The sequence below is a fragment of the Nuphar pumila genome, chromosome 15 (assembly GCF_984573655.1).
Source record: "Nuphar pumila chromosome 15, dmNupPumi1.hap1.1, whole genome shotgun sequence".
NCBI classification, from domain to species: domain Eukaryota; kingdom Viridiplantae; phylum Streptophyta; class Magnoliopsida; order Nymphaeales; family Nymphaeaceae; genus Nuphar; species Nuphar pumila.
This window is the reverse complement of record NC_143263.1, coordinates 37,506,255-37,533,218: the sequence shown is the minus strand read 5'-3', so window position 1 is coordinate 37,533,218 and position 26,964 is coordinate 37,506,255. Positions and strand designations below refer to the sequence as shown.

Genomic DNA, 26,964 nt, shown 5'->3' with positions numbered 1-26,964 from the left:
AAGGGGAAGAGATCAAGGGAGGCTACTCTTGGATTGTTGATGGGGGCGTTGGGCAGCTTGTGGCCACAACCACTCCAGCCGGACCCACCTTTTTATCACCTTGTTCTTAACGACCGGAACAGCCGAACCACTTTGGAAGCTTGTAGCCTTCTTCCCCAAGTGGCCATTGTTCTCCCTCCCCCTCCCCTTCCCCACTCTCTTACTCCATTCTAAGTACATACCCCTCCTATATCTCTGAGTCAGCCCCTCCCTATCTCCTCTTCATAGTGTGGAAGTCATGGATTCTGTCGCTTCATTGGCTTCCATCTCTAGATTTGTTCACAAGGATGTATCTGGATCAGCTCTTAGTACCTCCACTCACAAACACTCTGTTCCCTCTCTAAGGAGGAACACTTTTTGTGTTGGTATGTGCTAAACTTCTTCTTCAGTTTGATGTTGGTGTTGGTTGATTGTTCACATGATTGTAAAAAGTGAGCATGAAACAGGTACAAGAAGTGGATTTTGTGTGTCTAGTGGTTTGAGAAGCCTTAATGCTGAGAATAATGGTTGGGGTGCGCATCTTCGGTCGGGGACTCCCTCCTTGCTGTTTCAGAGATCAAGGTATGTTGGTCTTCATTCATTCTCCCCTTCTTCATTTAAGATATTTGTTGTAGTTGGTTTTTCTGGGTTTTTTTAATAAACTTGTTTGAGTGGTATATAGGCTTTGATTATGTGTTTGAATGGTATCTCTGTTTATTATGTTTGAATGGTATTACTGATTGTTTGTTTGAATGGTATCAGATCATGACCATGTAGAATCTAGAAAATAAAGATCCAAATTGGGTATCTTGTTGGGAGATAATGCCTTTAGGTATGTGAGTTGCCTTGCTACAGCAATCCTTGAGAAATCTCTGGATGGTAATGGTAAGGGTGTGTGAAAAAGAATACCAAACTCAGGTTGCAGAGTGACTTTAACAAATGAGTTGGATTTGCTAGGATATTGCCTTCCCACTAGCAAACAAAAATAAGAAGCCACCCATTAAGGGTGTAGAAGACAAGCGATTATAGGTATTCTGTCTAACGTTTGAACGATGTTCTATCATGTTTCGTGCTATTGATCAAGTGGAGGGGCCAAGGGTTCAGCAGCAAACTGCTGCTGATAATTTACACTTGAGGTGTTAGCTTGCTGGTTCTCTTTATTCCTTGATTGATCGTTCTCAAAGAAGAATCCTTTTTTCAATGAGTTAATTTGATAACCGATTAAAGGCTAGCAAGTGTTTTCATCATTGGGAAAGCTCCAACAACAGGGTTACAAGTAAAAAGGGTGCATTGATCTCAGGATGCGACCTAGGCATGTTCTGGTGGATAACTGAACTATGGTTAGGCTTGTGATGCTAATCATTTCCTGTAAGATAGTCTGGCTTGGCCACAACCAGGTTAGAACATGTATAAATAGGTCGCTATGTGACATAGGTGCGGGTGCGGATACGGGTGCGGATGTGGCAATGTGGCACTTTAAAAAAACTTGGGTGTGGGGAAGGTATATATATATATATATATATATATAATTTTTAACAGTTTTAAGTTAACATTATGTGTATGTGTGTGCATTTATGTACTTATATATATAATATAGATAAAACTGGACTTGGTTAGGGTTAACTGAATCTACTTTTGAACAGAAATGGACCTCAGTGTGGTTGACATCACCTGACACAAAGGAAACTGTGTCCAAGTGTTGCATCCGAATGGGTGCGGGTGCAGGTGCGACGTGGGTGCGGTGCCCTGTTAGAAGAGTCCATGTTACATAGATAAGTCATGAAATAATTGGGGCCTGTTCTGATTGGACCAGATTCTGAAGGTTGATAGGCCCTATTGGATTGGCCGGCTCACCTTGCCTAAACCTGATCTTTAATCCTAGCTATGAGTATCAATTGAATATGGGTTCAATTTGTCCACAAACGAGAGCACACTCAGGACAAGGAGCCACATTCTTCATATTTCTATCTTATATGGTTGGGAAGTGCACAAGTCTATGTTCTGGAAGCAGGATACTTAAACTTTCTAAAGATGTATATTTAGTCATGTAAAAGCATTATCCACCTTAACTGGTGGGTAATACTATTATTTTGGGGCGGAAATTACCTTTCAAGCAAGGAAAACTGCTGACACAAGTTTTTAGGAGGATACCAGACTCGATAGTTACAAGTTCCAGTTGGTAACCTTCACTGTGAATAGTTGCACCTGGAATAGTTTAACAATACCTTGCATTACATTGCTGACTTCCATAATAAGCACCTTGGTGTGCATTCTCATTAAGGTATCAACAATATTCTGCCATGCAGAAGACACACCAGGTTCATAGAATAATGTAGGTTTGAACAGCTTGGTAGGTGTCCAAACCTTGCTAGTTAACCGGTTTTCAACAGCTTGCACACTTACTATTTTTATTTGCTTCATTCCAAGAGTGGTCAATGTTAAGATAATGGACCTTGATCTGGATTCAGTGTCCAATGTGAATGCAAGCTTAGAGTCCAATATGTAGAATCCCAGTAAGACAAGGACTCTCAGTAAAATGAGGACTCCTAGTGAGACTCCTAATCAGAAGATGCCATCCTCTGGTGGGATGCCTAGTAGGACTCCTCTCAATTATGAAGATCAACTCAGTATGGACTCGAAGAAGATCAGTAGTTGTATAGTCCATTCTAATCTTGGTTGTACTCATGAGAGGTCCAACTGCATAAGGAACCTCTCCCATGTAACCCATGCATGTGCCTATTTAAATGAGGAGAACCTCTCCCCTCTTTGCATCAATTATAGAGAGAGATATTTACCTGTTAATGTAGGTCTCGCCAAACCGAACCGCATAATATCATGTGTGCTTGTGTTTGTGTGATTCTCTGTTCTATGTGAGTGTGATTCTCTATTCTGTGTGTATGAGTGTGAGTTCTCATTAACCAGTTGATATGGCGTCAAGTTCATCCTCCCTGATTCCCAATCCGAAAGTGCAATGAAATGTGTTCTCCTCACTTGTTTCCATCAAACTGGATAGAGACAACTACCTGCTATGATGCTCTCAAATTGAGTCCGTGATGTATAGTCAAGACCTCATAGAATATGTAGATGACTCTCATCTTGCGCCAAGTTCGTACATCAGAGAAGGTGAGCAGTTAAAACCCAATCCATAATTTATTATATGGAAATGGGCTGATAAACTCTCATTGAGTTAGATTAAGGCCACTGTTATAGAGGTCGTGTTGGGTCATATTATTCGTGTCTCATCTGCAAGGGAAGCATGAATTGCGTTATAACAATCTTATGTATCTCATTCGAGTTTTCGAATCCTTTAGTTGAAACATGATCTTCAAAACGTAAAAAAAGGAAAAGAGCATGTTAGAATATTTGAATCATGTTAAATTTCTTGTGGATTCCCTTTGTGCAATCGATGAATTTGTCTATGATGAAGACCTAGTTCAATACACTCTGAATGGTCTGACCCAAGATTATGAAAGTTTCATAACAACAATTACTACTTCTGTTCTTAATAAGCTTTCTAAGTTCTTTGAGATTTATATCTTACTAAACCAAGAAAAGAGACTTTAAATGTTAAATCTGAAGTCTCCTAAGCTAGCTGAATCATTTGCGACTGCCCTCTTTTCTCAAAGGGAGTGTGGTCAAGGTTGTGGTGGTCGTAGTTGTAGAGGAAGAGGGGCTGGACGTTTTAATCCCTTCCAAAATTTTCAAAATTCTGGAACTAAAGATGATCAAGGGCAGTCAAGGGCATCCCAATGTGACCAGAGAGATGATAAGGTAGTTTGTTAGTTTTGTGGTCGCAAAAATCGCACGGCTTGTATGTGTTATAATATCCCAAAAGCGTTTGCTGCCATGACACTCAATAGTATGCAGGACCTTGCGTGGTACCTAGATACATATGCCACACATCATGTTACATCAAAGGATCAAAGCATGACCAACAAGAGTAAATATCATGGATCAAATGGTAGTATGGTTGCAAGTGGATTGCAATTGCCTATTTTCAATTTTAGTAATATATTCTTGCAGTATGAAAATAAGTTTTTTAAGTTAACAAATATTCTTCATATGCCTTCCATTAAGCGAAATCTCTTATCTGTAGCTAAGTTTTCTCGAGATAATCATTGTCTATTTTAGTTCGATGCTAATGGATTTTGTGTTAAGGATATACGAAGGCGGGACTACTCTACTAAGAGGACAGAGTCATGGAGGACTTTACTCATGGCCGAATTCTCAGCGTGGACAAGAAAATCAGTCTTCTTAATTTAGTTTTGCTAAAGTTAGTCCTAATAAATTTATATGTTTTGATGAAGTGTTGCACCGCAGGTTGGGTCACCTTGGATTTAAAGTTTTGGAAAAATTAGCGAACAATAAATCTATTTTATTTTTGAACAAGAATGGCCCAGAGTTATGCTCCTCTTGTTCGGTTAGTAAGATTCATAAGTTTTCATTTGCTAACCAATTTAGTCTGTTCAAGCTCCATTGGAGTTGATTCATGCTGATCTTTGGGGTTCCGCATAGACGTCATCCTGTGAAGGGTATCGATTTTATTTGTTGCTTGTTGGCAACTTCTCTAAATTTTCATGGCTATTTCCGTTAGTAAAAAAGTTTGATGTTCTTCCATATTTTATAAATTTCAAAATTATCGTGGAAAAACAAATTGGTAGTCAAATCAAGATCTTTCATAGTGATGGTGGAGGAAAATTTGTGAGTAAAATTTTTACAAGCTTTTTAAATAACTGTGGCATCAAACTTTGGTTGTCTTGCCTTCACACCCCTGAACAAAATGATGTAGTAGAGAGACAACACAAACATGTTGAAACGAGATTGACTCTATTATTTCATGCTTCCTTGGATCATAAATTTTGGGTAGATATTTTCAGAACTGCGGTATATCGTATTAACTAGCTCCCTACTCCAAACCTCGGCCAAAAGTCTTCATATGAACTTCTCTTAAAACGTGTACCTGATTATGAGCTTCTAAAAATATTCAGATGCACATGTTATCCTTATTTGGTTTCCTATGTCAAGTCCAAGCTTGAACCAAAATCCAAATCCTGTGTTTTTATAGGATATGATTTCAACTACAAAGGATACATATGTTATGATCCCATTATCGAGAAAACGTTTATTTCAAGACATGGTTTTTATCTCGGAAAATTTCTTTATGCTGGAAAGAAAGAGACTCTTACACTTGGAGAAGTGTTCTATTGAATCCAAAGTCATAAACTCAATCCTATCAAGAGTCCAACCTTAACTGAAACTGCTCAAATGAGTCATTCCATAAACCTAATACTCTTGGCTAATCCTGTTGAAACCGTGTCACCGACTGAACCATCCTATGAGTCCTTCCCTGAAATGCCAATCCAACCCAGTAAATCTCATCATAATTCTGAAAATGAACTTGAAATCCCAACACCTATCCAACCCAGTCATTCAAGTGAATGTGACGTGTCCAGGTCCTCATCCTTAGGTTTGAATCTTATTGTTGATATCTCAAACCAGACTCCTCCCAGGATCCATCACATGATTACACGATCCCAGGATGGTACATTAAAACCTAGACTATTTTTTGGATCCAAATGTCTCATTGCACTCTTAAGTAAAATGAGTCAAGAAAAATAAAAACCATCCTCTTTTTGCCAAGTTGTTACCAAACCTAAGTGATGTCAAGCTACGAAAGAAGAAATTAAGGATCTTTACCAAAATCAGACCTGGACCCTTGTCTCTCCTGATAAAGCTTCTAACCTTGTTGGGTGCAAGTTGATTTATAAGATTAAGAAGTATGCAGATGAAACCATAGCCAGGTATAAGGCACATCTAGTTAACAAGAGGTACAATCAGCAAGAGGGGGTCGACTACTTTGAAACTTTTAGCCCTGTTATTAAACCCATGTCTGTCAGGATGGTGTTATCAGTTGCTGTTAGTTTGGGTTGGCCCATTCAGCAGTTAGATGTCAATAATGCTTTTTTTTCATGGTGTTTTAAAAGAAGTTTATATAAGTAAACCTCCAGGCTTTGAAGATAAGAGTTATTCTAATTTTGTATGCAAATTAAATCATGCTCTTTATGGATTGAAAGAGGCTCTCAGGACATGGTTTGGGAGACTTTGCGTCTATCTAGAAAAAATGGGTTTTATTGAATCCAAAGCTGATCCATCCCTGTTCATCTATGATAATAATGATTTTTCATATGTTTATTCTCATATATGTTGATGACATTATTATTACAAGAAATTCTTATGATAATGTTAAGCATATTATTCAAGATTTTGACTGTGAATTTTCTATCGAAGGACCTGGGCCCTCTATATTATTTTCTTAGAATTGAAGTGTTTCACAAGTCCTCAGGAGTGTTATGTTAGAGAAAATATATTTTGGATCTTAGAAGAAGTATGACAGTGTAAACCTGTGGTTGCTCCAGCTGCACCAAATGTTGTTCTCTCAAGACACGGGGGAGCACTATTAGAAGATGCTACTCAATGCCGAAGTATTGTTGGGACCTTGTAGTATGTCACCTTTACCAGGCCAGATATAACTTATTCAGTTAACAAAGCCTGTCAGTTCATGCATGAACCTACTCAAGACCATTGGGCCTATGTAAAGATAATTCTGAGATATCTCAAGGGAACCTTAAATTTGGGTCTACAAATTAAGAAGTTTAAGTCCTTTCATTTGTCTGCATACTCTGATGCTGATTGGGCAGGATGCCCAGATGATCGTAAATCTATCAGTGGTTATTTGATATTTATGAGAACAAATTTGTTATCTTGGATCTCAACCAAACAACACACTATTGTTGGATCTAGTACAAAAGCTTAATACAAGGCAATCACAGGTGTTGTCGCTGTGCTATGTATTTTGCTGCTAAGCTTATTGAGATTGGCTACCACTTTGTTCGTGAAAAAGTTTTTAAATGTGAAATTATTGTGAAGTTCATCTCTTCTTAAGATCAAGTGGCTGATATCCTCACTAAACTGTTATTAGGACCTAAGTTCCATTATTTCAGACATAAGATCAATCTCATGGAGATCAACTTGAGAGGGCATGTGCAGATAATGGACCTTGATCCAGATTTAGAGCCCAATGTGAATGCAAGCTCAGAGTCCAATATGAAGAATCCCAGTAAGACAAGGACTCCCAGTAAAATGAGGACTCTCAGTGAGACTCCTAGTCAAAAGACACCATCCTCTAGTGGGACTCCTAGCAGGACTCCTCTTAATTAAGAAGATCAACTCAGTATGGACTCCAAGAAGATCAATAGTTGTAGAGTCCTTTCTAATCTTGGTTGTACTCATGCGAGGTCCAATTGCATAATGAACCTCTCCCATGTAACCCATGCATGTGCCTATTTAAATGAGAACCTCTCCCCTCTCTGCGTCAATTAGAGAGAGAGAGAGATTTACCCGTGGACGTAGGTGTCACTAGACTGAACCACGTAATATCATGTGTGCTTATGTTTGTGTGATTCTCTGTTCTGTGTGAGTGTGAGTTCTTTATAGTCAGAGGAGGGAATGAATTGTAGATGGATTTAATAAAAGGAATGGAGTCTTATAGGTTGCAGATGGGCACTCTGTGTGACGGCTTATTTTACTTTCCCATTCTTTTCGAACTCCATGTGTTGCGTGGCTACTATTGTTCGCAAAACTTTAACTTGAGTGAACTTTCAAAAACTTAGACACTACAAAGCTGGTGGAGATGGATTAAGCTTAGAAACAAGGATAGCTTCCAGTGACTTGACTAGAAAACATGAGAAAAATGAAATGGAGGAAGTGCTGAAATTGTAATTCATGCAGGCTTCATGGTATACTTGGTGAGGACAATGCCCACTTGTTTGAAGAGAAGAATTTGCTATTTTAATTGCTTACATCAATACAAGATTCAAAATGGTTCTCATAATCTGAAGATGGTCGACCTATAAGTGTATTTCCACATTTTTTGCATAGAGTTCATTAAATAATAAACTGTGACATGCAGCAACAAATGAAATTGTTAATATTAACAAGTCAGGTGCCAAGATTCTCATATGATAAAGCGCTAAAAGTTTATATAGGTACTCTATCAATGGTCAGTTCCTGATATGTCACACGTGTCAGAAAGTTAAACTATTGCGTTTTGTCTTGACTATTACATCTACTTCAATTTTTTATTGCTTTTCAGTGATTATTGGAGAAAGCAGCTGTAACGATTGAATTCTTTATTATTTACTGATTCTCAGGAGCCATCAAGGTCTGTGCAAAGCTGAAGCCAATGTTTCTGGAGATATTCCTAGGAGCACCGAAGGTGGAATGAGTCAGTATGAGAGGATAATTGAGTTACTGACAACTTTGTTTCCTGTGTGGGTGAGTTTTTTCTTGTCATTCTGGAAAGCATTAACCACTTTCTGTGATTTGTTTCTGGCATTTTTGGCAGAGATTCTAGTATTAATTTGTCTAAATAATATATTAAACTTTTGGATCCTCATTCTGACTCTACAGGTTATATTGGGGACACTTATTGGCATTTACAAGCCATCTGCGGTATCTTGCTGTACCATTTGTCTCACTAGTGTTAAAAGAAGAGTTTACTTAAGAAGTGCTGTTAATTTTTCCAATTGTATGCAGAGAAAAATCAAATTAACTTTCAAGTTGCTTGATTCCAGAAATACTTTTTATCAACTTTCAGGTCACATGGTTAGAGACGGACCTTTTTACTGTTGGACTGGGTTTCCTCATGCTTTCTATGGGTCTGACATTGACATTTGAGGACTTCAGACGGTGTATGCGAAATCCATGGACGGTATGATTCAAAGCTTATACCTATGCAATAAAGAAAATTTACATCAGTGTCAGTTTCCCCACCTCAAATAAAGGCTGTCAACAGATTGATCTGGTGCTCCTACCTGATGCATTCAACTAGCTTGACTGTGACTTAAAACAGCTGATCCTGTTAGAGACCAGGTTGAGTTCTGATTGATCAGGTTTTTCTCTAATGTGGTTCAAGTCTTATTCCACTGGTAATATGATTGTTCTGATCCAAAGCAATCCAGTCTGGTGCTTATGATGGGCATGAGGACACAGTTCAAAAAGATACATACTTCAGTAAACCTTGCAAAGAAATATTTCAAAAATTAATATATACTTTAACCATACTGGATCTAGATCGTGACGTGACCTGATCTTAGTCTGAACATGGACTGAGTTCGTTGGTGATCAGGCTGGATTAGAGCTGACCGCCTGATATAACCTGTTGACAGTCCCATGCCCTTTCTCCACCCCTCCACACCACCTCACCACTACACACATGCACTCGCACTCCTCCAAACTCCCAGATTTTTTTACAGGACAAGTTGTTTTATTCTTGCAGGTCGGTGTAGGATTCCTTGCACAATACTTGGTGAAGCCTATGTTAGGCTTTTTACTTGCTATGGTATGTTAATATCTATTCTACTCAAAGTAACTAAATATCTTATAACCTATGACACATTTTCATTTTGGCTGGTGTTCATTTGAATAAGAAGTTGGATTTTCATTTCCTGCAGTAATTTGCTGTTAAAAGTGGTATTTTTTTTTGAACTTGTCTACCTCTATGTTGCAATTCTTCTGATTGCTGATTGGTGTGCTGGATGTAAACAAGAATTGGGTATAAGCTGGACAAGGTTAAGCAGATTGGGAATCAACCAACTTATTCATTATGGCACATTTTACTCTTTATTTTGTACTTTCTCTCCATTTCCTCCTTTCTCTTTTTCTATCCCTTTCAGTGACTGCTTGTCACTGTTTTTAATGAAAGATATTCTTCCCATTCAAATGTATAAACATGTATGAATTGGATAATCTTTACTTTTCATATTATACCACCGTGTGCAAAGTTATGTTTTGGATAATCTCCACTTTTCTTGAATATATATTTTACTGTCATAAAATAGCTGGGTTAAATGCTTCTGTGCAGCTCATATATATATATATTATGACTGGATTAATTTCTTCCATTTGCTGCAGAGATAGTAAACACAGCCAAACTAGCTGTGAACACATTATTGGTGAATTTACATGACATTGGTTGGTATTAGTGGGGTACCGATCATAATTAATGCAGTGAAAGTTTCTCATTTAAATAATGCATTTTCATGCATGCATTCAATGGATGAGAGAGGTATAGTTTCACAAATGTTGTTTTTGATGCCAAATTTATCTGATTGACTTCATTAAACAGACCTTGAAGCTATCTGCTCCTCTTGCAACTGGTCTGATTCTGGTCTCTTGCTGCCCTGGAGGGCAAGCATCAAATGTAGCTACCTATATATCCAAAGGAAATGTTGCACTTTCAGTTCTGATGACAACGTAAGTCTAATGTTCGTTTCCTCCCAGTTTTAAGGCTTAGTGTTGAGGAATAATGCTTTAACTGTTCAACATAGATGGCTCAGTCTATTCATATCTTAAGCTTATGTTGATTTTGAGCTATGTAATTACTAATTCTACATGTTCATTTCTTGACCTTTATTATCATTATGTTAAACTATTTGCTATTCTTATTTGACTATTTGCATCATTTAAAATTCATAACTGGATGTTTTGAGAACTTGTATTGGGGTACTGTTTTTCTACTGCTTTCAACAAAGGTCGTTGGAAACTGAGAGCCCGTATTGTGCAATTATTAGACAAATTCATGGGATTTTGCCAAATACTGATGGTTATGTACTTTATATGTGAGATAAATATTAGGAATTCTCCCAAATCAAATGAAGACTGGGAACCCAGCAGGAGGAACCCTTTGAAACCAGGTTGACTGTGATATTAATGGGCACTGGGCATATATGTGGATATTTTACTGTATTATTATAGACTAATTGGTGGCAATGTCCTGAATTTTTTTTACTGTAAACATAATAGAAAGGGAGTTCAATCCACAGGTAATCATGCAATTCAGCCTTCAGTTAGATATCTCTCACCTTTTCAATATTCCTTCTTTTTCTTCTACAAAATAAACATATTTGTAGCAGTAAGTAAACCTATTTCATTCAAGTGATGTACTTTGAACATGTCTTGCACTAGAGGGACGATCATTGTTTCTAATTTTGTGCATATTTTGCACCTTGTATTTCAAATACAAGCAAATTTGTTTACTTGATTAGGAACCTAGAACCTATTCATAGGAATCCAAACATTATTCACGTATGGAGGAAATTGCCTTGCACTAAATCTAATTGATGTGTAGCTCTAACAGTTTTCTCAGAAAATTGGCTACTTATATTATATTGTTTCTACCACCAACATTATTAGTGTTGGGGCGGTGGTATAAATTTCATGCTGTTTTTATTTTTTTATGATATCTTGACATTAACTATTATTTCAACTTCTTCAACATTTTCAACAGTTTAAAATTTTTTGTGTTGGTCTAGCATTCTGCTGGATTTCTAATAATTGATGAGAACATGCATTCTTCTGGATTTCCAGGTTTTAATGGGGTAAGGGGGACCGGAATCTGTTGGAGTGGAGTGTGGTGTGGCCTTGGTTGTACCAAGGTTGCCAGACTAGGAAGCAAAAATGGGAAACGGTATGGGAAGTGGAAGCGAGAAGTGATGCATTTTAAAATGTATAGGAAGCGGGAAGCGAAATTTAAAAAAAAGCAATATAAGAATTGAATAAGAATAAAAATAGAATGCAAATAAAAACTAAAATAAAAGTGACTATTCTTAAATTTTTAATTATTTAGTGTAAGAATTAAATTTTTAACAAAATCTAAGAAAGATGACTGCTAATTTAGAGAAAGCACATGAAAGAGACTGTGAAGAGTGGGAGGAAACACATAAAGAACATGAAAATTAGAGTGAGAAAACCTATGTCACATGGGTGCGGGTGCGGGGATTCGGCAAATATACATATATATATATATATATATATATATATATGGGTCCGGGGGTTCTCCCGGTGCGGGTCGGGGGTCCTGGTGCAACGGGACAAAATTGATAAAACGAAAGGATTGGATCAACCCAACCTGCTGCGTTCTGCTGACTGTCATGATTCTGAAATTCCCTGGTCTTCACGAAAAAAAATATAAGCGCAAGGTTTCATGTGTCTTCACGAGTCCTACAGCTCCACTGCTGTTTCACAGCTAAAAGAAATTTATTGGATTTGACATGTGGAAAAGAGGTCTACTCAAGGCTATGGCTAGAACACCCATCTCGTAATACTAATAGCCACCAAGGCTACCACCATCATTATCATTTATTACGGAGAGAGAAAATCCTTGACGATGGATGGTTGAAGGATAAAGAAAAGTGAATACTAATAGCCACCAAGGCTACCACCATCATTAGCATTTATTATGGAGAGAGAAAATCCTTGGCTACCACCGTGATTATGGCATGCCAACAAAGCTCGTCAGATGTTGGTGTCCCTTTATAAAACAAAAGCAGCAGCTGTCAGCAGATTTTTTTTTAAAATTCCGCACATATAAGCTCGTCAGATGTTGGTGCGACACCCTACTAGCCGAATCCCTGTGACATAGGAGAAAACATATAAGAAGAATAGATGAAGCGTGTGAAAAGCATAGGAGAAGCATGGGAGAATCGAGATTCTCATCAAGTTTCGGAAGTGACTTTCCGGGAAGCGGGCTTCCCAACTATCTAAGAAGCTTTCGATAACTCTGGGTTATACACATAGTAGTGAAAGGTTGTTATTAGAAGGTGACTTGCATTTTGATAGGGGATAAGGTTGGTATAGTAACGGTAATGAAATGGTAATCTTCCACAAAAGCACAGAAACTTACAATAGGTGTCTATTGGAGACACTACAAGCACAACCCACAAAAGGGTATAAATGGAAGAACACAAGATAAAATAATAAACTTTTATTTCTCATGAAAAATGCTTAAGAAGCATTAAATTACAAAAGAGAGGGGATCACCCCTATTTATACAAGAAAAGAGAAGAGTGATAGCTCTTCTTAAGAGTCGTTGGACCTAGTCCAACGACTCTATTTATAGCTGTTGGACCTAGTCCAACGACTATATCTTTAGTCAAGATCTAATTAGATCTTGACTAGATTCTAATTCTAGTTCAAAATGAACTAGACAAAAAAGAAATAAAAGAATAAATAAAAAATAAAAAATAAAAAATAAAAAATAAAAAATAAAAATAAATATTATAATTATTATTATATTATATATATTACACTTTTTATATTTTTAACACTCCCCCTCAAACTTGCGGTATAATGAGCGAAAGTTTGTTTAAGAGGAAATGATATCTAGGAGTAGCGAGAGGTTTGGTGAAAAAGTTCGCTAATTGATATTCTTATGTAATATTATGACAGATCAATGGTTCCATATAGATACTCATCTCTGACATAGTGACAATGCATTTCAATATGTTTGGTGCGTTCATGAAATATTCGGTTGCTGGCAATATATATCGCACTTTTATTGTCACAGCACATGTGTGAAGCTTATGTCACTTCAACTCCCATGTCAGCTAGCAGACATATGAGCCAAACTACTTCCATTATTGTGGTGGTCGTGGCTCGGTATTCAACTTTGATAGACGAAAAAGAGACCTTCTGCTGCATTTTTCATCGCCACAAAATCAAGGACTCACATAAGAAAACACAAAAACCAGTGGTTGAGTGTCTGTTATTGAGATCACCTCTCATGTCATCATCGGTATAAACAATTAAATCTAATGAAGATGAAGCAAACAAGAAGAGGCCTCATGAAAGGGAGGACTTTATGTATCTAACAATACGTAAAACTGCTCTCATGTGAACTGAAGTGGGAGCATGTTGAAACTAGCTAGTTGTGTGTACAACGTGTGCTATATCAAGTCTAGTAATGAAAAGATAGAAAAATGCTCAAATAAGTTGTCTATAAGGCATGTGATCATCAAGAGGTTCTCCATCATCGATTCTTATTTTGATGTTGACAACTTCTGGAGTATTCACTTTCTTATAATTTGTAATTCCAAACTTAAAAACAATATTAAAAGCAAATTTAGATTGAGATAATAAATACCCTCGAGGAGAATAAGAAACTTCAATTCCTAAGAAATATCTCAATAAACTTAAATCAGTCAGTTTAAAATGAGTTTTAAGAAGCTCTTTAATGTTTTCAACTTTGTCGACTCTGGTGATAATCATGTCATCCACATAAAGATGAAGAATAATAATCTCTGCATCCGAATTCTTAATAAATAAAACTGTGTCAGTCAAACAAGATCAAAATCTAATATCAAGTATAACATGACTAAACCTATCATACCATGCTTTTGGTGCTTGCTTAAAACCGTAAAGAGCCTTTTCTAAACAAAGAGCTTTACCCTTAGGGATACTAATACTAGGTGGATCTTTCATATAAACTTCTTCAACTAGATTTTTATTGAGAAAATATTTTTGACATCCATTTGAAATATGAGTCATTTTCTAATAGAGGCTAAAGCTATTAATGTCCTGACAGTGGTCATTCGGGCAACTGGAGCAAAAGTTTTTTCGTAGTTGATGCCATACTCTTGGGCATACCCCTTGGCCGCTAATCTGGCTTTATACTTTTTAAGAGTTCCATCACTCTTGGTTTTAACTTTGTAAACCCATCGTCAACCTATAGGTTTCTTGCCTAGAGAAATATCTTGAATAGTCCAAGTGTTTGCCTTTTCTAATGCTTTCAATTCTGCCTTTATGGCTTCTACCCATTCTGTATGGTTTTTGGCTTGAGAATAGGATAAGGGTTCTACATATGACTCTATTAATGCAATAAATGCTTTTTATGTTGGTGAAAAAGATTCGTAAGACAAATTTTTCAGGAGGTCTAGAAATTCTGAATGACCTGGTTTGTACTTTGGAGTATTTTTCTAATGCATAAGATTGGATTCTCTACGTCTTGAATATTGTAGACTGATGTCTCTATGGGTTTGCTCTTCATTATCAACATTATGTTCAAAATCAATAGTACCTTGATCATTGTCTAAATTATATTCATGATCACATTCATTAGATTTTGAAGTCAAATATATCAAAAAAGAATATTCGGTTACTTGGCTTTTCAAATTCAAAGAAACTTTTTTTTTTCAAGGATATATTTCTTGATACATGCAATTTTTTATTTTTAAAATCAAAACGCCTATAACCTTTTTTATTATCTGCATAACCTAAGAAGGCACAAGGAATGACACAGAGGGAGAGTTTATCATTCTTGTTGGTAAAAACAAAACATTTGCATCCAAAGACCCTCAATCTAGAGTAATCAGGAGATAAGTTAACAAGTTTCTCAATTGAAGTTATATTTTTTCAAGAAGAAGATGTCATTCGATTAATGAGATAGGTAGCAGTTAGGGCAGCTTCTGCCCAAAAACCTTCTGGAACTTGATTTGCTATTAATAAAGTCCTAGTGGTTTCCATAATGTGTAAATGTTTTCGTTCGACCAGGCTATTTTTTTGTGGTGTGTGTGGACACGATTTTTGATGTGTGATGCCATGTAAGTTGAGATAGTCTTTAAATTCTTTGGACATAAATTCTTCTCTTGAATTAGTGCGAAAAATGAAAATATCATCTTGAAATTTAGTTTTAGTCATTTTTGTGAAATGTTTGAAAATATGAAAAAACCTCAGATTTATGCTTAAGAAAATAAATCCAAGTATTCCTAGAGAAGTCATCGAAAACAATTACATAATATGCATATCCACCTTTTGATATGACCGATGCAAGACCCCAAACATCCGAATGTATAAACTCAAGTGATCTAGAAGAAACAAAAGTTTTATCATAAAATGACAACATTTTCATTTTGCCAAGAATACAATCTTTACAAGTAAAACTTTCAAAATTGCAAAATTTTCTTAAACTTCAGAAATGTTGGATTTTAGACATATGAGGATGGCAAAGTCTTTTGTGCTATAGATCCAACTTTAGTTTATGAACATTAGCAATTCTAAAAAATCCATGTAATAGAGTCTTTCTTCTCTATGACCTTCCCTAATCAGCTTCTCTGACTGACGATCCTATACCCAACAACCATGAGAAGAGAATAAGATATTACGCTCGTAATAAGATATTTGAGAAACAAATAAAAGATTTATATTTAGTTTAGGAATATATCTAACTTCTGGAATAAAGATTTTTTTTGGATTTTTGAAGATTTTCAAAATTTTCTATTCCTTTAATTTCAAGAAATGTACCATCAGCTGTGAAAACTTTTGACACACTTGAGTTATTGTTAAAACATTCAGACAAACTATTGATATTTGGGATCATATGAAAAGAAGCACCAGTGTCAAGGAGCCAAGAAAAGTTACCTCGATCGGAGAAGGATGAAACAATTGCTCCGATTGAGAAGGATGCTCATTTGAGAAGAGGTTGAAGGATCTTCATTAATTGAGCCATAGATACATGTACATCTTGATTGATTTGATCTTTTGATTATGAACCAACAGATGCAACTTTCTTTTCTTCTCTTCTCTTTAACTTAAGACATTGAGGCCTATAGTGCCCTGACTCATGACAATGGTGGCAAATGACTTTTCTCTTGTCAAAATCATCATTTTGTCTACTAAAGTGAGGCGGCTTATAAGTATGTACATAATTTCCTGGTCTAGATACAACTAGAACGGAATCGTCTTCATGCTTTGGAGTATTCTGTTTTAGTCTATTTTCCTCCATAGTTCTTCTATAGTATCAATGATAGAAGAAACCTTTCCTCGATGTAAAAGAGCCAATTTGGTTGTTTCAAATTCCGGCCTTAAACCATTTACAAATTGATAAAAGTGTTTCATATCGAGTTACTTTTGACAAAGCTTAATATCTTCGAGACAATGCCATTTTGGCTCAAGAAGAGCCAACTCTTTCCAAAGTCCAGATAACTCATTATAATATTCCGTAATACTTTTGTCTTTTTGAGTCAAAGTCCAAACTTTGTCTTGCAAATTGCACACATGTTCAATATCTTTAAGAGAATACATATTCCTAAGATATTTTCAAGCTTTATCGTCATGCTCAAATTTGGCTAGACTAAAGCATTTCATGATGTCAATGCTATTAATTAGCCATGACATAATTTTGGTGTGCCCTATCCTCCATTCTTTTCATTTTTTCTCGTAGGTAGCCAATGCCTTATTTTTCTTTCCTTATGTGAGAGGCACTTCTTTCTCATTCTCAATTTTTGTGATAACTAGTTTTGGTTCCGAATCAGAACCATTTACTATACCCCATAACCCTTTTCCTCAAATGCGGTGCTTCATAAATGAAGCCCACGTCACATAATTGGTGTCATTTAATTTCATGGGCCCGATGATAATTTTATTATTGTCATTCATCTTTTACAAGGGTGAGAAAAAGAAAGAAAGATATATTGGAAGAGAAAGAAAAAGAAAAAGAAAAAGAAAAAAAAAGTAAGAGAAGAAAATAAGGGAAAAAGATCACAATCACGAATTTGTGTAGCTAATCTATCCTCCAAATGTCTTCTTTCTTCAATGAGATTTGCACAAAAATCACTTGAATCATGAACAAGAGGATGAATCGCCCTTTGCTAATGAGGCATGAAAAATGAGGTGAAAACTCTTCAAGACCTAGAAGCTTCCAAGCTTTGATACCATGTAATGAAACTGTGATCTTCCACAAAAGCTTACAATAAGTGTCTATTGAAGACATTACAAGCATAACCCTCAAAAAGGTATAAATAGAAGAACACAAGCTAAAACAATAAACTTTTATTTCTCATGAAAAATGCTTAAGAAACATTGAATTACAAAGGAGAAGGGTGAGAAGAGCTCTTCTTAAGAGTCATTGGACCTAATCCAATGGCTCTATTTATAGCCGTTGGATTAGGTCCAATGACTCTATCTTTAGTCAAGATCTAATTAGATCTTGACTAGATACTCATTCTAGTTCAAAATAAACTAGACAAAAAAAAAAAAGAAAAGAAAAAGAAAAAGAAAAAGAAAAAGAAAAAGAAAAACTAAAAAATATAATTAAATATTATAATAATTATTATATTATATATATTACACTTTTTATATTTTTAACAGTAACCTATAAACTATGTCGAACATATACTCGGTTTTGCCTCCCACTCCATATCCCCTTATATACATATTGGAAACTTCACAAAAATTGTCTTATCTCTGTCTCCAGAGGTGTATCCATGTGACAGCCTAGAAACTTTGGGGTTTTGTTCCCTAAATTGGATTCCAATCAGATATTGAAGTCTAAGCTCCCTGCATTGATGGGACTTGGATTGATGCACCACCAGGTTTTTTGAAGTTTGAATAAAATCAACTGCCCACAATTTTTTAAATTTCAAACCTTCAAATATTGTGTTTTTCGTCGAAGAAACATGATCTAAGGGCCAGCTCCTAGCAAATTGACCATGCCAAACATATCTGTGTGGTCAGATCATTGGAAAACTATATGTTAAAGGAACATTATCACATGGATTGATTCAGCATAAGGTTAGTTTATCATACATGAAGATTAGTATATTTTCTGGTGTTTTTTAATGTGGATGGGAGAAGTAAACATGGGAGAGTATAGTGTGATCAAGCGTAGAAGCTGAATATAAAGAGATCAAGCGTAGAAGCTGAATATAAAGAGCTCGCTGGAAGTGAGAAATTATCTGTCAAAAGTTCAGTTGTAATCATTGAAATGAAGATTAAAAAATCTAGTGTATTCTGATATGTACATAAGCTTCTGTGGGAAGTCTTGTTTTTCATGATTGATCTATGCACGTGCAAATATCCCATCATTTTGTTCACAAGAGAATAGAAGACAAAATATTTGTGCTTTGGCTTTCATGGTTAATTATAGTGGCATTTCATGGTCGCCTGAACATGTCGGGACAAAATTCACTGTTTGTATTTTGCAGTTGCTCCACAATTGGTGCCATCATTATGACCCCTCTGCTCACAAAACTTCTTGCTGGTCAGCTTGTTCCGGTTGATGCAGCTGTAAGATGTGCATACCTGAGTACTGAATATTCATTATAAATGATATCTTTTTTTGTTTTTTATTTGCAAGCTTGCCATATGAAACTGCAGTGATCTGTTTTAATTGATATTACCTGCCATTATTGTGAAGTTTTTCGTCTGTTAATGGTCTCACATTTAATGTCTGACTTTAAACTGTTCTTTTGACATGCAGGGCCTTGCAATTAGCACATTTCAAGTTGTTCTAGTGCCTACAATTGTTGGAGGTAATGGAAAGGTTCACACATATCCATAAATGTGTGCAAGATACTTATATGCATTTCTGATGTGAAAGCCAGCTTGCTAATATCAGTTTCTTCTCAGTGTTGTCACATGAATACTTCCCAAAATTTACGGAGCGTATAATCGTTGTCACACCGTTAGTAGGGGTCATTTTGACCACCCTTCTTTGTGCTAGTCCTGTAAGTAGACAAATGCTAGTAATAATTTATCCTATATCGTTGGAAACTTTCTTTAGAAAAATCACAAAATCTAGTTCATTGCCTCCCAAGCATTCGTTATTTTCTGTAGTACATCTTTATCACACATAACATTAAATTCCTTCTTCTGGATAGATTGGACAAGTGTCGGAAGTCCTGAAGGTTCAAGGAGCACAGTTGATATTTCCTGTAGCACTCCTGCATGTTGCTGCCTTTGCTCTTGGCTACTGGCTTTCAAGATTATCATCTTTTGGTGAATCTACATCTCGGACCATTTCCATTGAGTGTGGGATGCAGGTAATTCATTTCACTATAGGTTACTGTTTCCGTCATTGTGCTGTTTTTCATGACAATGTGAATAAGAATCACTTCAGTGAGGCCCTCTCTATCGTCAGAGTTGTCATCTAGAAAGCTTCATTGATTTTTATAGTTGCTTCATTTATTCTTAGTATTATGTATTGATTCATATTTTTGTTATAGTTCTTTCCTGGAGTCCATTTTCCTCTTTAGCCTTCAATTTGCAATATTTTTTCCAACTGATGCCTCACCTTCAGGTCTATTTCAAATGTACGAACTTGATTGAATTATTTAAGCATAATTGTCCTGGTGCTTTTCATATTTTAAAAGTTCAGCCCCTAGGAGCGTTTCTGTATGAAATACACACACACACACACAAGAGAGAGAGAGAGAGAGAGAGAGAGAGAGAGAGAGAGAGAGATGGCAATGGACACTGCATCTAATCTGGCCTCCAAAGAAGGCGATCTCTTTTTTATTATGTAGTTAGATGGGTAAACAATTTATTAAATCATGGCAGCTGAGATAAAAGTATTGCTAATTTAGTTACACCTTCTAATCTGCATTTGTATAACTGGTAGAAATGAATTTAGCTGAAGAAAAGGCTTATACTCCTTGCCCAATATTCCTATCTCCAAAAATTTCCATGAATATGCTTTTCTGATGAGAAATATGTCATGGAAAAAACAAATTAACTTTTCCAAGTTGAACGTGAGAGACAAGTCATGTTATGGTTTTATTCTATTTTATTAAGATGCATATCAAAAGTACTTGTTCTGATCACTTGCAAGTCACTTCTATAGATCATTCAAAGTTTCTCTAACAAGTTACATGTTGTGGGTGCCTTGAATGCTGGACTCGCTCCGATCCATGACGCGATCCAAAAATATTTTGGTGACCATACAATGAGAATTTTCAATGGGAATTTGTGGTGGTACGGAGGGTTCGGGCTGTTAGGCCTGAGACTGAAACCCACCACAAACCCCTCTCGGGATGCAGGGCCAGAGCCCCCGCGGTATGGACCCAGTTTTGTAACTTTCCCTTTTGTATCGGCTACAGTATTATGCCCTTCGTCATATATATAGCTGCCTCCTTTTGAGAGTTGGGTATGAGAATTTCGTGTGTATTAGGGATTACGGTTTTTTGAGAGCTCTGTATCTCGCCTATGTATTTCCTTGCATTTGCTAATGGATTTCTTGCTCCTTCGCCTGTGGACGCAGGCCCGAGTGCCAAACAACGTAAATCTTGTATCTTATTTGCTCTTTATCTTGTGATTTGCTTCATTTCCGTTGTACTTTTGCATAACAATTTATGTATTTGTTCTGATTCCAGGGGCTTCTTATTGGGTATTACATGCAAATGACTCAATGTTTCTCTGTTACTTTTTGACAGAGCTCAGCACTTGGATTTTTGCTTGCTCAAAAGCACTTCACTAATCCTCTGGTTGCTGTGCCCTCTGCCGTGAGCGTTGTCTGCATGGCTGTAGGATCCTAATCTTACTCAACTCCATCCTTTTTCATTAGTTCATTAGTTGCTTCATAAAATGTAAGTGGTGATTTTGGCTGCTCAATTTTATTGAATTGTCACAGCTTGGTGGGAGTGCACTTGCTGTCTTTTGGCGAAACAGGCAAATTCCAGCTGATGATAAAGATGATTTCAAAGAATGAACCACTCTTGTCCAAAATGAATTTGGCTTTTATGCTGGTATATGCCATTCAGAAGTTTTACTCTTGGTTTTATTTTCTAGAGCTAGCAGGGCCTGTTTTTGTGTTGTCAGAGAGTCCATAATTTTTGCTTCACTGTGAATTTGGACGCTTCCATGTTATGTTGGACAGATCATTGTGATTAATCAATCTGAATAATTATTAAAATGATTCTAGTAAGCTCTCAGATTATTAGTAATTGAAAATATTTTTGTTTGGATAACCAAGGAAGAGCTGCCTTGCTTACTAAGTTCATTGGCATAAAACCCCAAATCGCCTTTGCCTAGTGGCATCCCGTCAACTTGGTGACATTCACGGGTTGCCCCTACAGATGAGTGTTCATCATGAGATGGTTTTTTAATATTTTCTACACATACACAGCTCTCTCTCTGCATGCCAATAGCCCAGATCCGACCTGAAGTATGGACTTCATCTTTTATAATGTATGGGATAAAAATCAATCTGGACCTTGATTTGGCCCAAGTCACACCCGACCAGTTCACAACCTGGATCCAATTTGCGGAACCAAATGGCCCAGAGGCGTATAGATAGTTTTTGCCAACAGAACTGGGCTCTTGCATCAGAAGTGAGGATGTGAACACCAATCCACATTTCTGAGATCATCCTCATGTGCGTTAATATAGTTAAGTTGTAGCTGGGAAACAGCCCAGGGAATGCCTGCCACCATCACAGAACCACATGGGAAAACGGTGCCTTCAGAGAGAGAGAGAGAGAGAGAGAGAGAGAGAGAGAGAGATTTTATCTGGTTGATCATGATATTCTGCAAATCATTTCTCGGTACTTAACTTACAATACCAATGTCATAAACAAACTCTTAGTAGTCTCTCCTCTCTAACACCAAAAACCAAGAAAAAAGAAAAAGCAAAAGAGCAGAAAAGCCCAATGGAAAAGTACAACACCTCAAACACTATCCAACAACTCGAATCCTAGGAAACCCTAGAACTTAAGGGTGATGTCGCTGCCTGTACTTTCCTCACCGTCTTCTTCCTCCTCACTTCTCAACCTAGACCTCCTTAAAGACAAGCCTCTTCCCATCTCTCTCCCACCCTCATTCTCGGTGCTCTCTCCTTTCCAGCTCCCACGCTCTGACTTGCCATCTTCTTCAATGCTCCGTGATTGCTCGTCTCCTGTGCTAGAGGGAGGCGAGCTACGTGAATTCAAAGATCTCTTATTGTTATTGTCATTGCTGCTGCTGCTGTTGTGATTATCATTGTTATTATTGTTAGTAGTAGTTTGTTGTTCGCGATAAATGTGGCAGAGTTGGTGATGGGGAGGAGGGTTTAGTTGAGTGCAGAATTCCTGGGGTATGGGGGAAGGATGGCAGTAGTGAGCTGGTGGTGGTGGAGTTGTTTGTGCTGCTGCTGCCGCTGCCGCGATAGTGGCACTGTATATGCCTGATGCAGCTGTGTGAGCTGCTGTTGTGTACTCTTGCGGCACCCATATCCCACCAAGAACAACCAGCTGAGGTGCTGGAGTTGTCATTGCCTGTGGGGTGGGGCTTGGCCTCCTTGTATGAAGTCTGTACTTCTGCATATTATAGAATAAAGGAGATCAGTGGGTCTACTTATGGAAAATGTCATGATCAAGGCAACAATCTAGTGTTGTCTAGTACCTCTAGATTAGCACTAGATTGTATGCCTTGGGGAGGACATATCAGGTCATATTGTACTAACCAATCATTGGTAATATTTAACCGATGCCGTGCATCTCACTTGAAAACAATGAGAATGGGGTCCACGCACGTGTCCATCTCCATCACGTGAAATGTGTGGAGGGGATTGAATCTGTTATATACAATATGACCTGGTCTGTGCTCCTGCTTGGGCATCACTTAATAGGTGGCAAGTTCTTGAATAACAAAGCTCTTATTATCAAGTTCATGAGGCCCAACTTTGCTGTATTTACTAATAGAAACCTTGTAGTTGTGAACTTCACTGTTTCACATGATAACTAGATTGATCCTTATAATATCTGGAAGCATCAAATAATGCACACCAACAATAATACCTAGACTTGACATTGGAAATATCAGTTATCAAGTATTTTTCCAACATTCTAGCTCACCAGGTCAACTCATACAGTGTCATCATTCATAAAATGTTCAATTTGCAACCAAGGGCCAACTTTTCTTTCTAAACCAAAAAAGTTAAAACTAAAGGGTTGTGCATCCTAGACGAGTTTTGACAATTAAACTTCAGGATCCCGGTTTTTCTTTAGAGGCATGCTGGGGTTAGGCAGACCCCTACCAGTTATACAATGATAAGATTCGAACTTGCAACGTCCCCACATAAGGTAACGTGCACTAGCTGCTCCTACCAGACAAGCGGAGCACCCGTTGGTTCAGGATCCTGTTTTACGTCTACAGACTGTTCTTGTTTTGTATTTTTTTCTACCCACCAGCAATTTTGGAATAAAGACTGTCACAGGGACACGCCTCCTGCATGACACGAGTAACATGCACACGTGGATATGGACGCTGACACGTACTGTTAATATTTTAATATTATTTGAATGATTAATATTAAGGTATAAAAATAGTTTTTCATTGATTAAAAATTCAAAAATTCCATGTCCTGTCTCTTGCTTTTCAGAACATTTTCGTACTTGTGTGTCAAATCCGCATCACGTGTCTTTGTGACAGCATAAAGATGATCAGTTTTAAACAAGCAACGAAAACATACACACAAACATGCACGCATGCTAACGGAATTTTACATACTGAAGCCACTTAAGTCTAAGAGCTCACTATAAAACAAGGGTCATAATTAAGTGGAGCCATAGTACCATAATGGTCAGTTTAAAGTTAGTCTCTTTATAATCACTTTCAAGCACGGTACCAGTTATGGTGGTACACACTTGATTTACATATCTATGCTCAAGTGCAAAAATCTAATATTTCGGTCATGCTTAACATGTTTTGTTTACTATTTCTATGTATTAAAGTTGACTGAAATATGATATATCATGTTTAGACCAACCTTAGTTTCATGAATTGTGAGCCGTTGATTTTCAGTCTCACAAGTAGGATCTTACAGTGTATTAGACATGATAAAACCTTATAACATAGTAAATAAACCTCGCTAAATACATCTGTATGGTTAGATCTACCCATTTGGTTGCTAGATTCATACAAACAAGACTGTGTACCACCATGAGAACCACCTTATGTTTTTCCATCGTCTCAGTATATATATATATATATATATATATATATATATATAGAGAGAGAGAGAGAGAGAGAGAGAGAGAGAGAGAGAGAGAGAGACCTGTAGATGACTTTTCACCTCATCATTGGTTAATCCATCAACCTTCATCAGCTCACGTATCTGCTTAGGGGTGGCAGCTGGATTCAAAACATACAACACATTATATGCTAGGAAATAATTACAAAATCATATCGAAATTTAGAAAACAAGTTGAAGATCCCTCTCGCTCTCTCTCTCTCTCTCTCTGCACACCATAGTGACAAATATCAAGAGAAATTACCTGAAAGTTAAAAAAGACAATTTCTGGCATTTTTTTTCGTCAGGAACATAAATATCATGTTTTAAATGCAACATTTATGTTTTTATAGGCTATTTATCTTTAAAAACCATGTGTTTTTTATTGCCAAGATTTTGCCGAAAAAATGCAATATTTACAAAAACAAATTATTTTTCATAAGTTTTGGCTGCCGAGATTTTGCCGTTTTTGCTTTTGTCACTATGACACAAACACACACAAATTACCTTGAGAACCACCTAATTGCTGCAAAGCATTCACAAATCGCCGGTGTAGATCGGGTGACCAACATCTCCTTGGCTTCCTATGAGTCTGCCCCGTTGCCTGCACCTCGTTGGCACCCTTATCAGTTGCTGCACTGCCTCCCCCACCCACACTTCCACCTCCATTACTACAATTACTTTGATTTGCATTCTCTCCGGCATTCATTCTCGAGATTGGAACCGTCAACTCCACCTGTTCCGGCCGTTTAGGCTCGTCGGCATTCTTGTCACCGGGAGCAAGTGCTAGATCAGGCAGGGACCTCAAGGCATGAGTTGCACCATTCCTTTCTTTGGAGAAAGGAAGAAAAGCACCTCCAATTCTCTGTTTAGTATCCAAAGCCAGCTTCGAACTCGCAACCAGACCATGCTCGGATTCTATCGAAACAGTTCCTTGGTTCTTGCTTCCATCACTGGCTTGGCTCCACATCTGAGCTGTGGCCATCCAATTGGCCTTGCCGGCAGCAGCGGGGGCAGTTGCATCGACCGTGTCGATGCTCCTTTCAGATGTTTCTTGATGCTTGAGAGGTATGAATTCCTCCAGAACTGGCATCGAATTGTGATTCATTTGGCATGCTGCTAATTGCTGCCTGGAAGCTTCCATAGCTGCAAGTTCACATATGAAAGCACAGTTTGAGATCGGGTATTAAACTCAGGTCAAAGAAATGATTCCTCAAACCTCCAAACCAAGTACCAGAACATCCAAGCCAGACAAGAATGTACATAATTATTTAGTCAAGGCAGATCAGGTCATATGGCATATTATGCACCACTATCATATCTTGACGGACGATTGTGATGGGATGGCTCAGGTCCGGCTTTCCTTGAGAATACCGTTTAATCCAGTTTTTCTTCTTGAACTACTTCATTAATTGGACTTCGTCTGACAATTCTTTTCTTCCTCCCACCCAGTTAACAACGTTGAAACAGATGAAGAATCACTTATATTGAAGATTATAAGAGATTCTTTGAGTTCACCTGTTTCAACAATTTGTTAATCAAGCTGTTCTTTGAGTTCATCTGTTGCAACGTTTGTTAATATAAGCAATTACTTAACCCTGTCCGATGGAAGAAAAGAATTATTAATCGAAGTCCAATTAATGGAGTAGTTCAGGAAGAAAACAAGATTGGACGGTAAGATAAGAAAAGGTTCCACATTGAGAGAGAGAGAGAGAGAAATATTGTGCACAAGATTCAATGAAGGGAAAGATGTCTGGAGCCGCTAGATTGATTGCTTTACACGTTAACTTCGTTTAACATGGGAAATGAAGAAGGAAAAAACTGAGGTACCATCATTGAGCAGTTGCATGCAAAGAGGGAGTTCACGTTTGAAGGCATCGATCTTGAGGCGCTCTTCTTCCAGTTGGCTGAGGAAGCCTTCTAGCTTGTGGGTCTTGTCCAATTCATCGCCAAATGACTTTAGAGGAAATGAGAAACTGCAGGGTTTGATCTCTAAGCTGAATTGAGGAGGATTCATCTTTCTCTCTCTTCAAATTTTTGTTAACAAAGTGATCATGTGTTTTGGATTACGTTGAATGTAGAATAAGAGAAGGGAGCTTGGTAGGATGCTAGGAATGAATGGAATATGAGAAGACGAAGAAGAGGATATCGGGGATCGATCTCCTTTGAGAGAGAGAGAGAGAGAGAGAGAGAGAGAGAGAGAGAGAGAGAGAGAGAGAGAGAGAGAGAGAGAGATTTCAAAGAATAAAGTAAGGCTGGGAAAAAAGAAAGCGATAAAGCAAAGGATGGTAATTTCTTTGAAACAGCAAAGCAAAGAAAAGGGTTTAACATGGAGGATGAGGAATCAAG

At 37.3% G+C, this 26,964-nt stretch overlaps 2 protein-coding genes across 2 annotated transcripts; one reads left to right on the top strand and one right to left on the bottom strand.

Annotated features, from left to right (window-relative positions):
* Nucleotides 1-21,541, top strand: LOC149815159 (putative sodium/metabolite cotransporter BASS2, chloroplastic). The gene is made up of 13 exons (XM_089988418.1): nucleotides 1-404; nucleotides 486-600; nucleotides 8,229-8,352; nucleotides 8,488-8,529; nucleotides 8,675-8,788; nucleotides 9,356-9,418; nucleotides 10,205-10,332; nucleotides 18,837-18,918; nucleotides 19,112-19,163; nucleotides 19,261-19,358; nucleotides 19,512-19,673; nucleotides 21,063-21,152; nucleotides 21,260-21,541. Exons 1-13 carry the CDS (start codon nucleotides 278-280, stop codon nucleotides 21,335-21,337), a joined length of 1,275 nt encoding a protein of 424 aa, XP_089844544.1. The 5' UTR covers nucleotides 1-277; the 3' UTR covers nucleotides 21,338-21,541.
* Nucleotides 21,542-22,330: 789 nt separating this feature from the next.
* On the bottom strand, nucleotides 22,331-26,681 carry LOC149815158 (myb family transcription factor EFM-like). Its single transcript, XM_089990489.1, has 4 exons — nucleotides 26,446-26,681; nucleotides 25,123-25,761; nucleotides 24,661-24,737; nucleotides 22,331-22,921 (listed from the first exon to the last, which is right to left on the bottom strand). Exons 1-4 carry the CDS (start codon nucleotides 26,630-26,632, stop codon nucleotides 22,331-22,333), a joined length of 1,494 nt encoding a protein of 497 aa, XP_089846615.1. The 5' UTR covers nucleotides 26,633-26,681.
* Nucleotides 26,682-26,964: the final 283 nt, after the last annotated feature.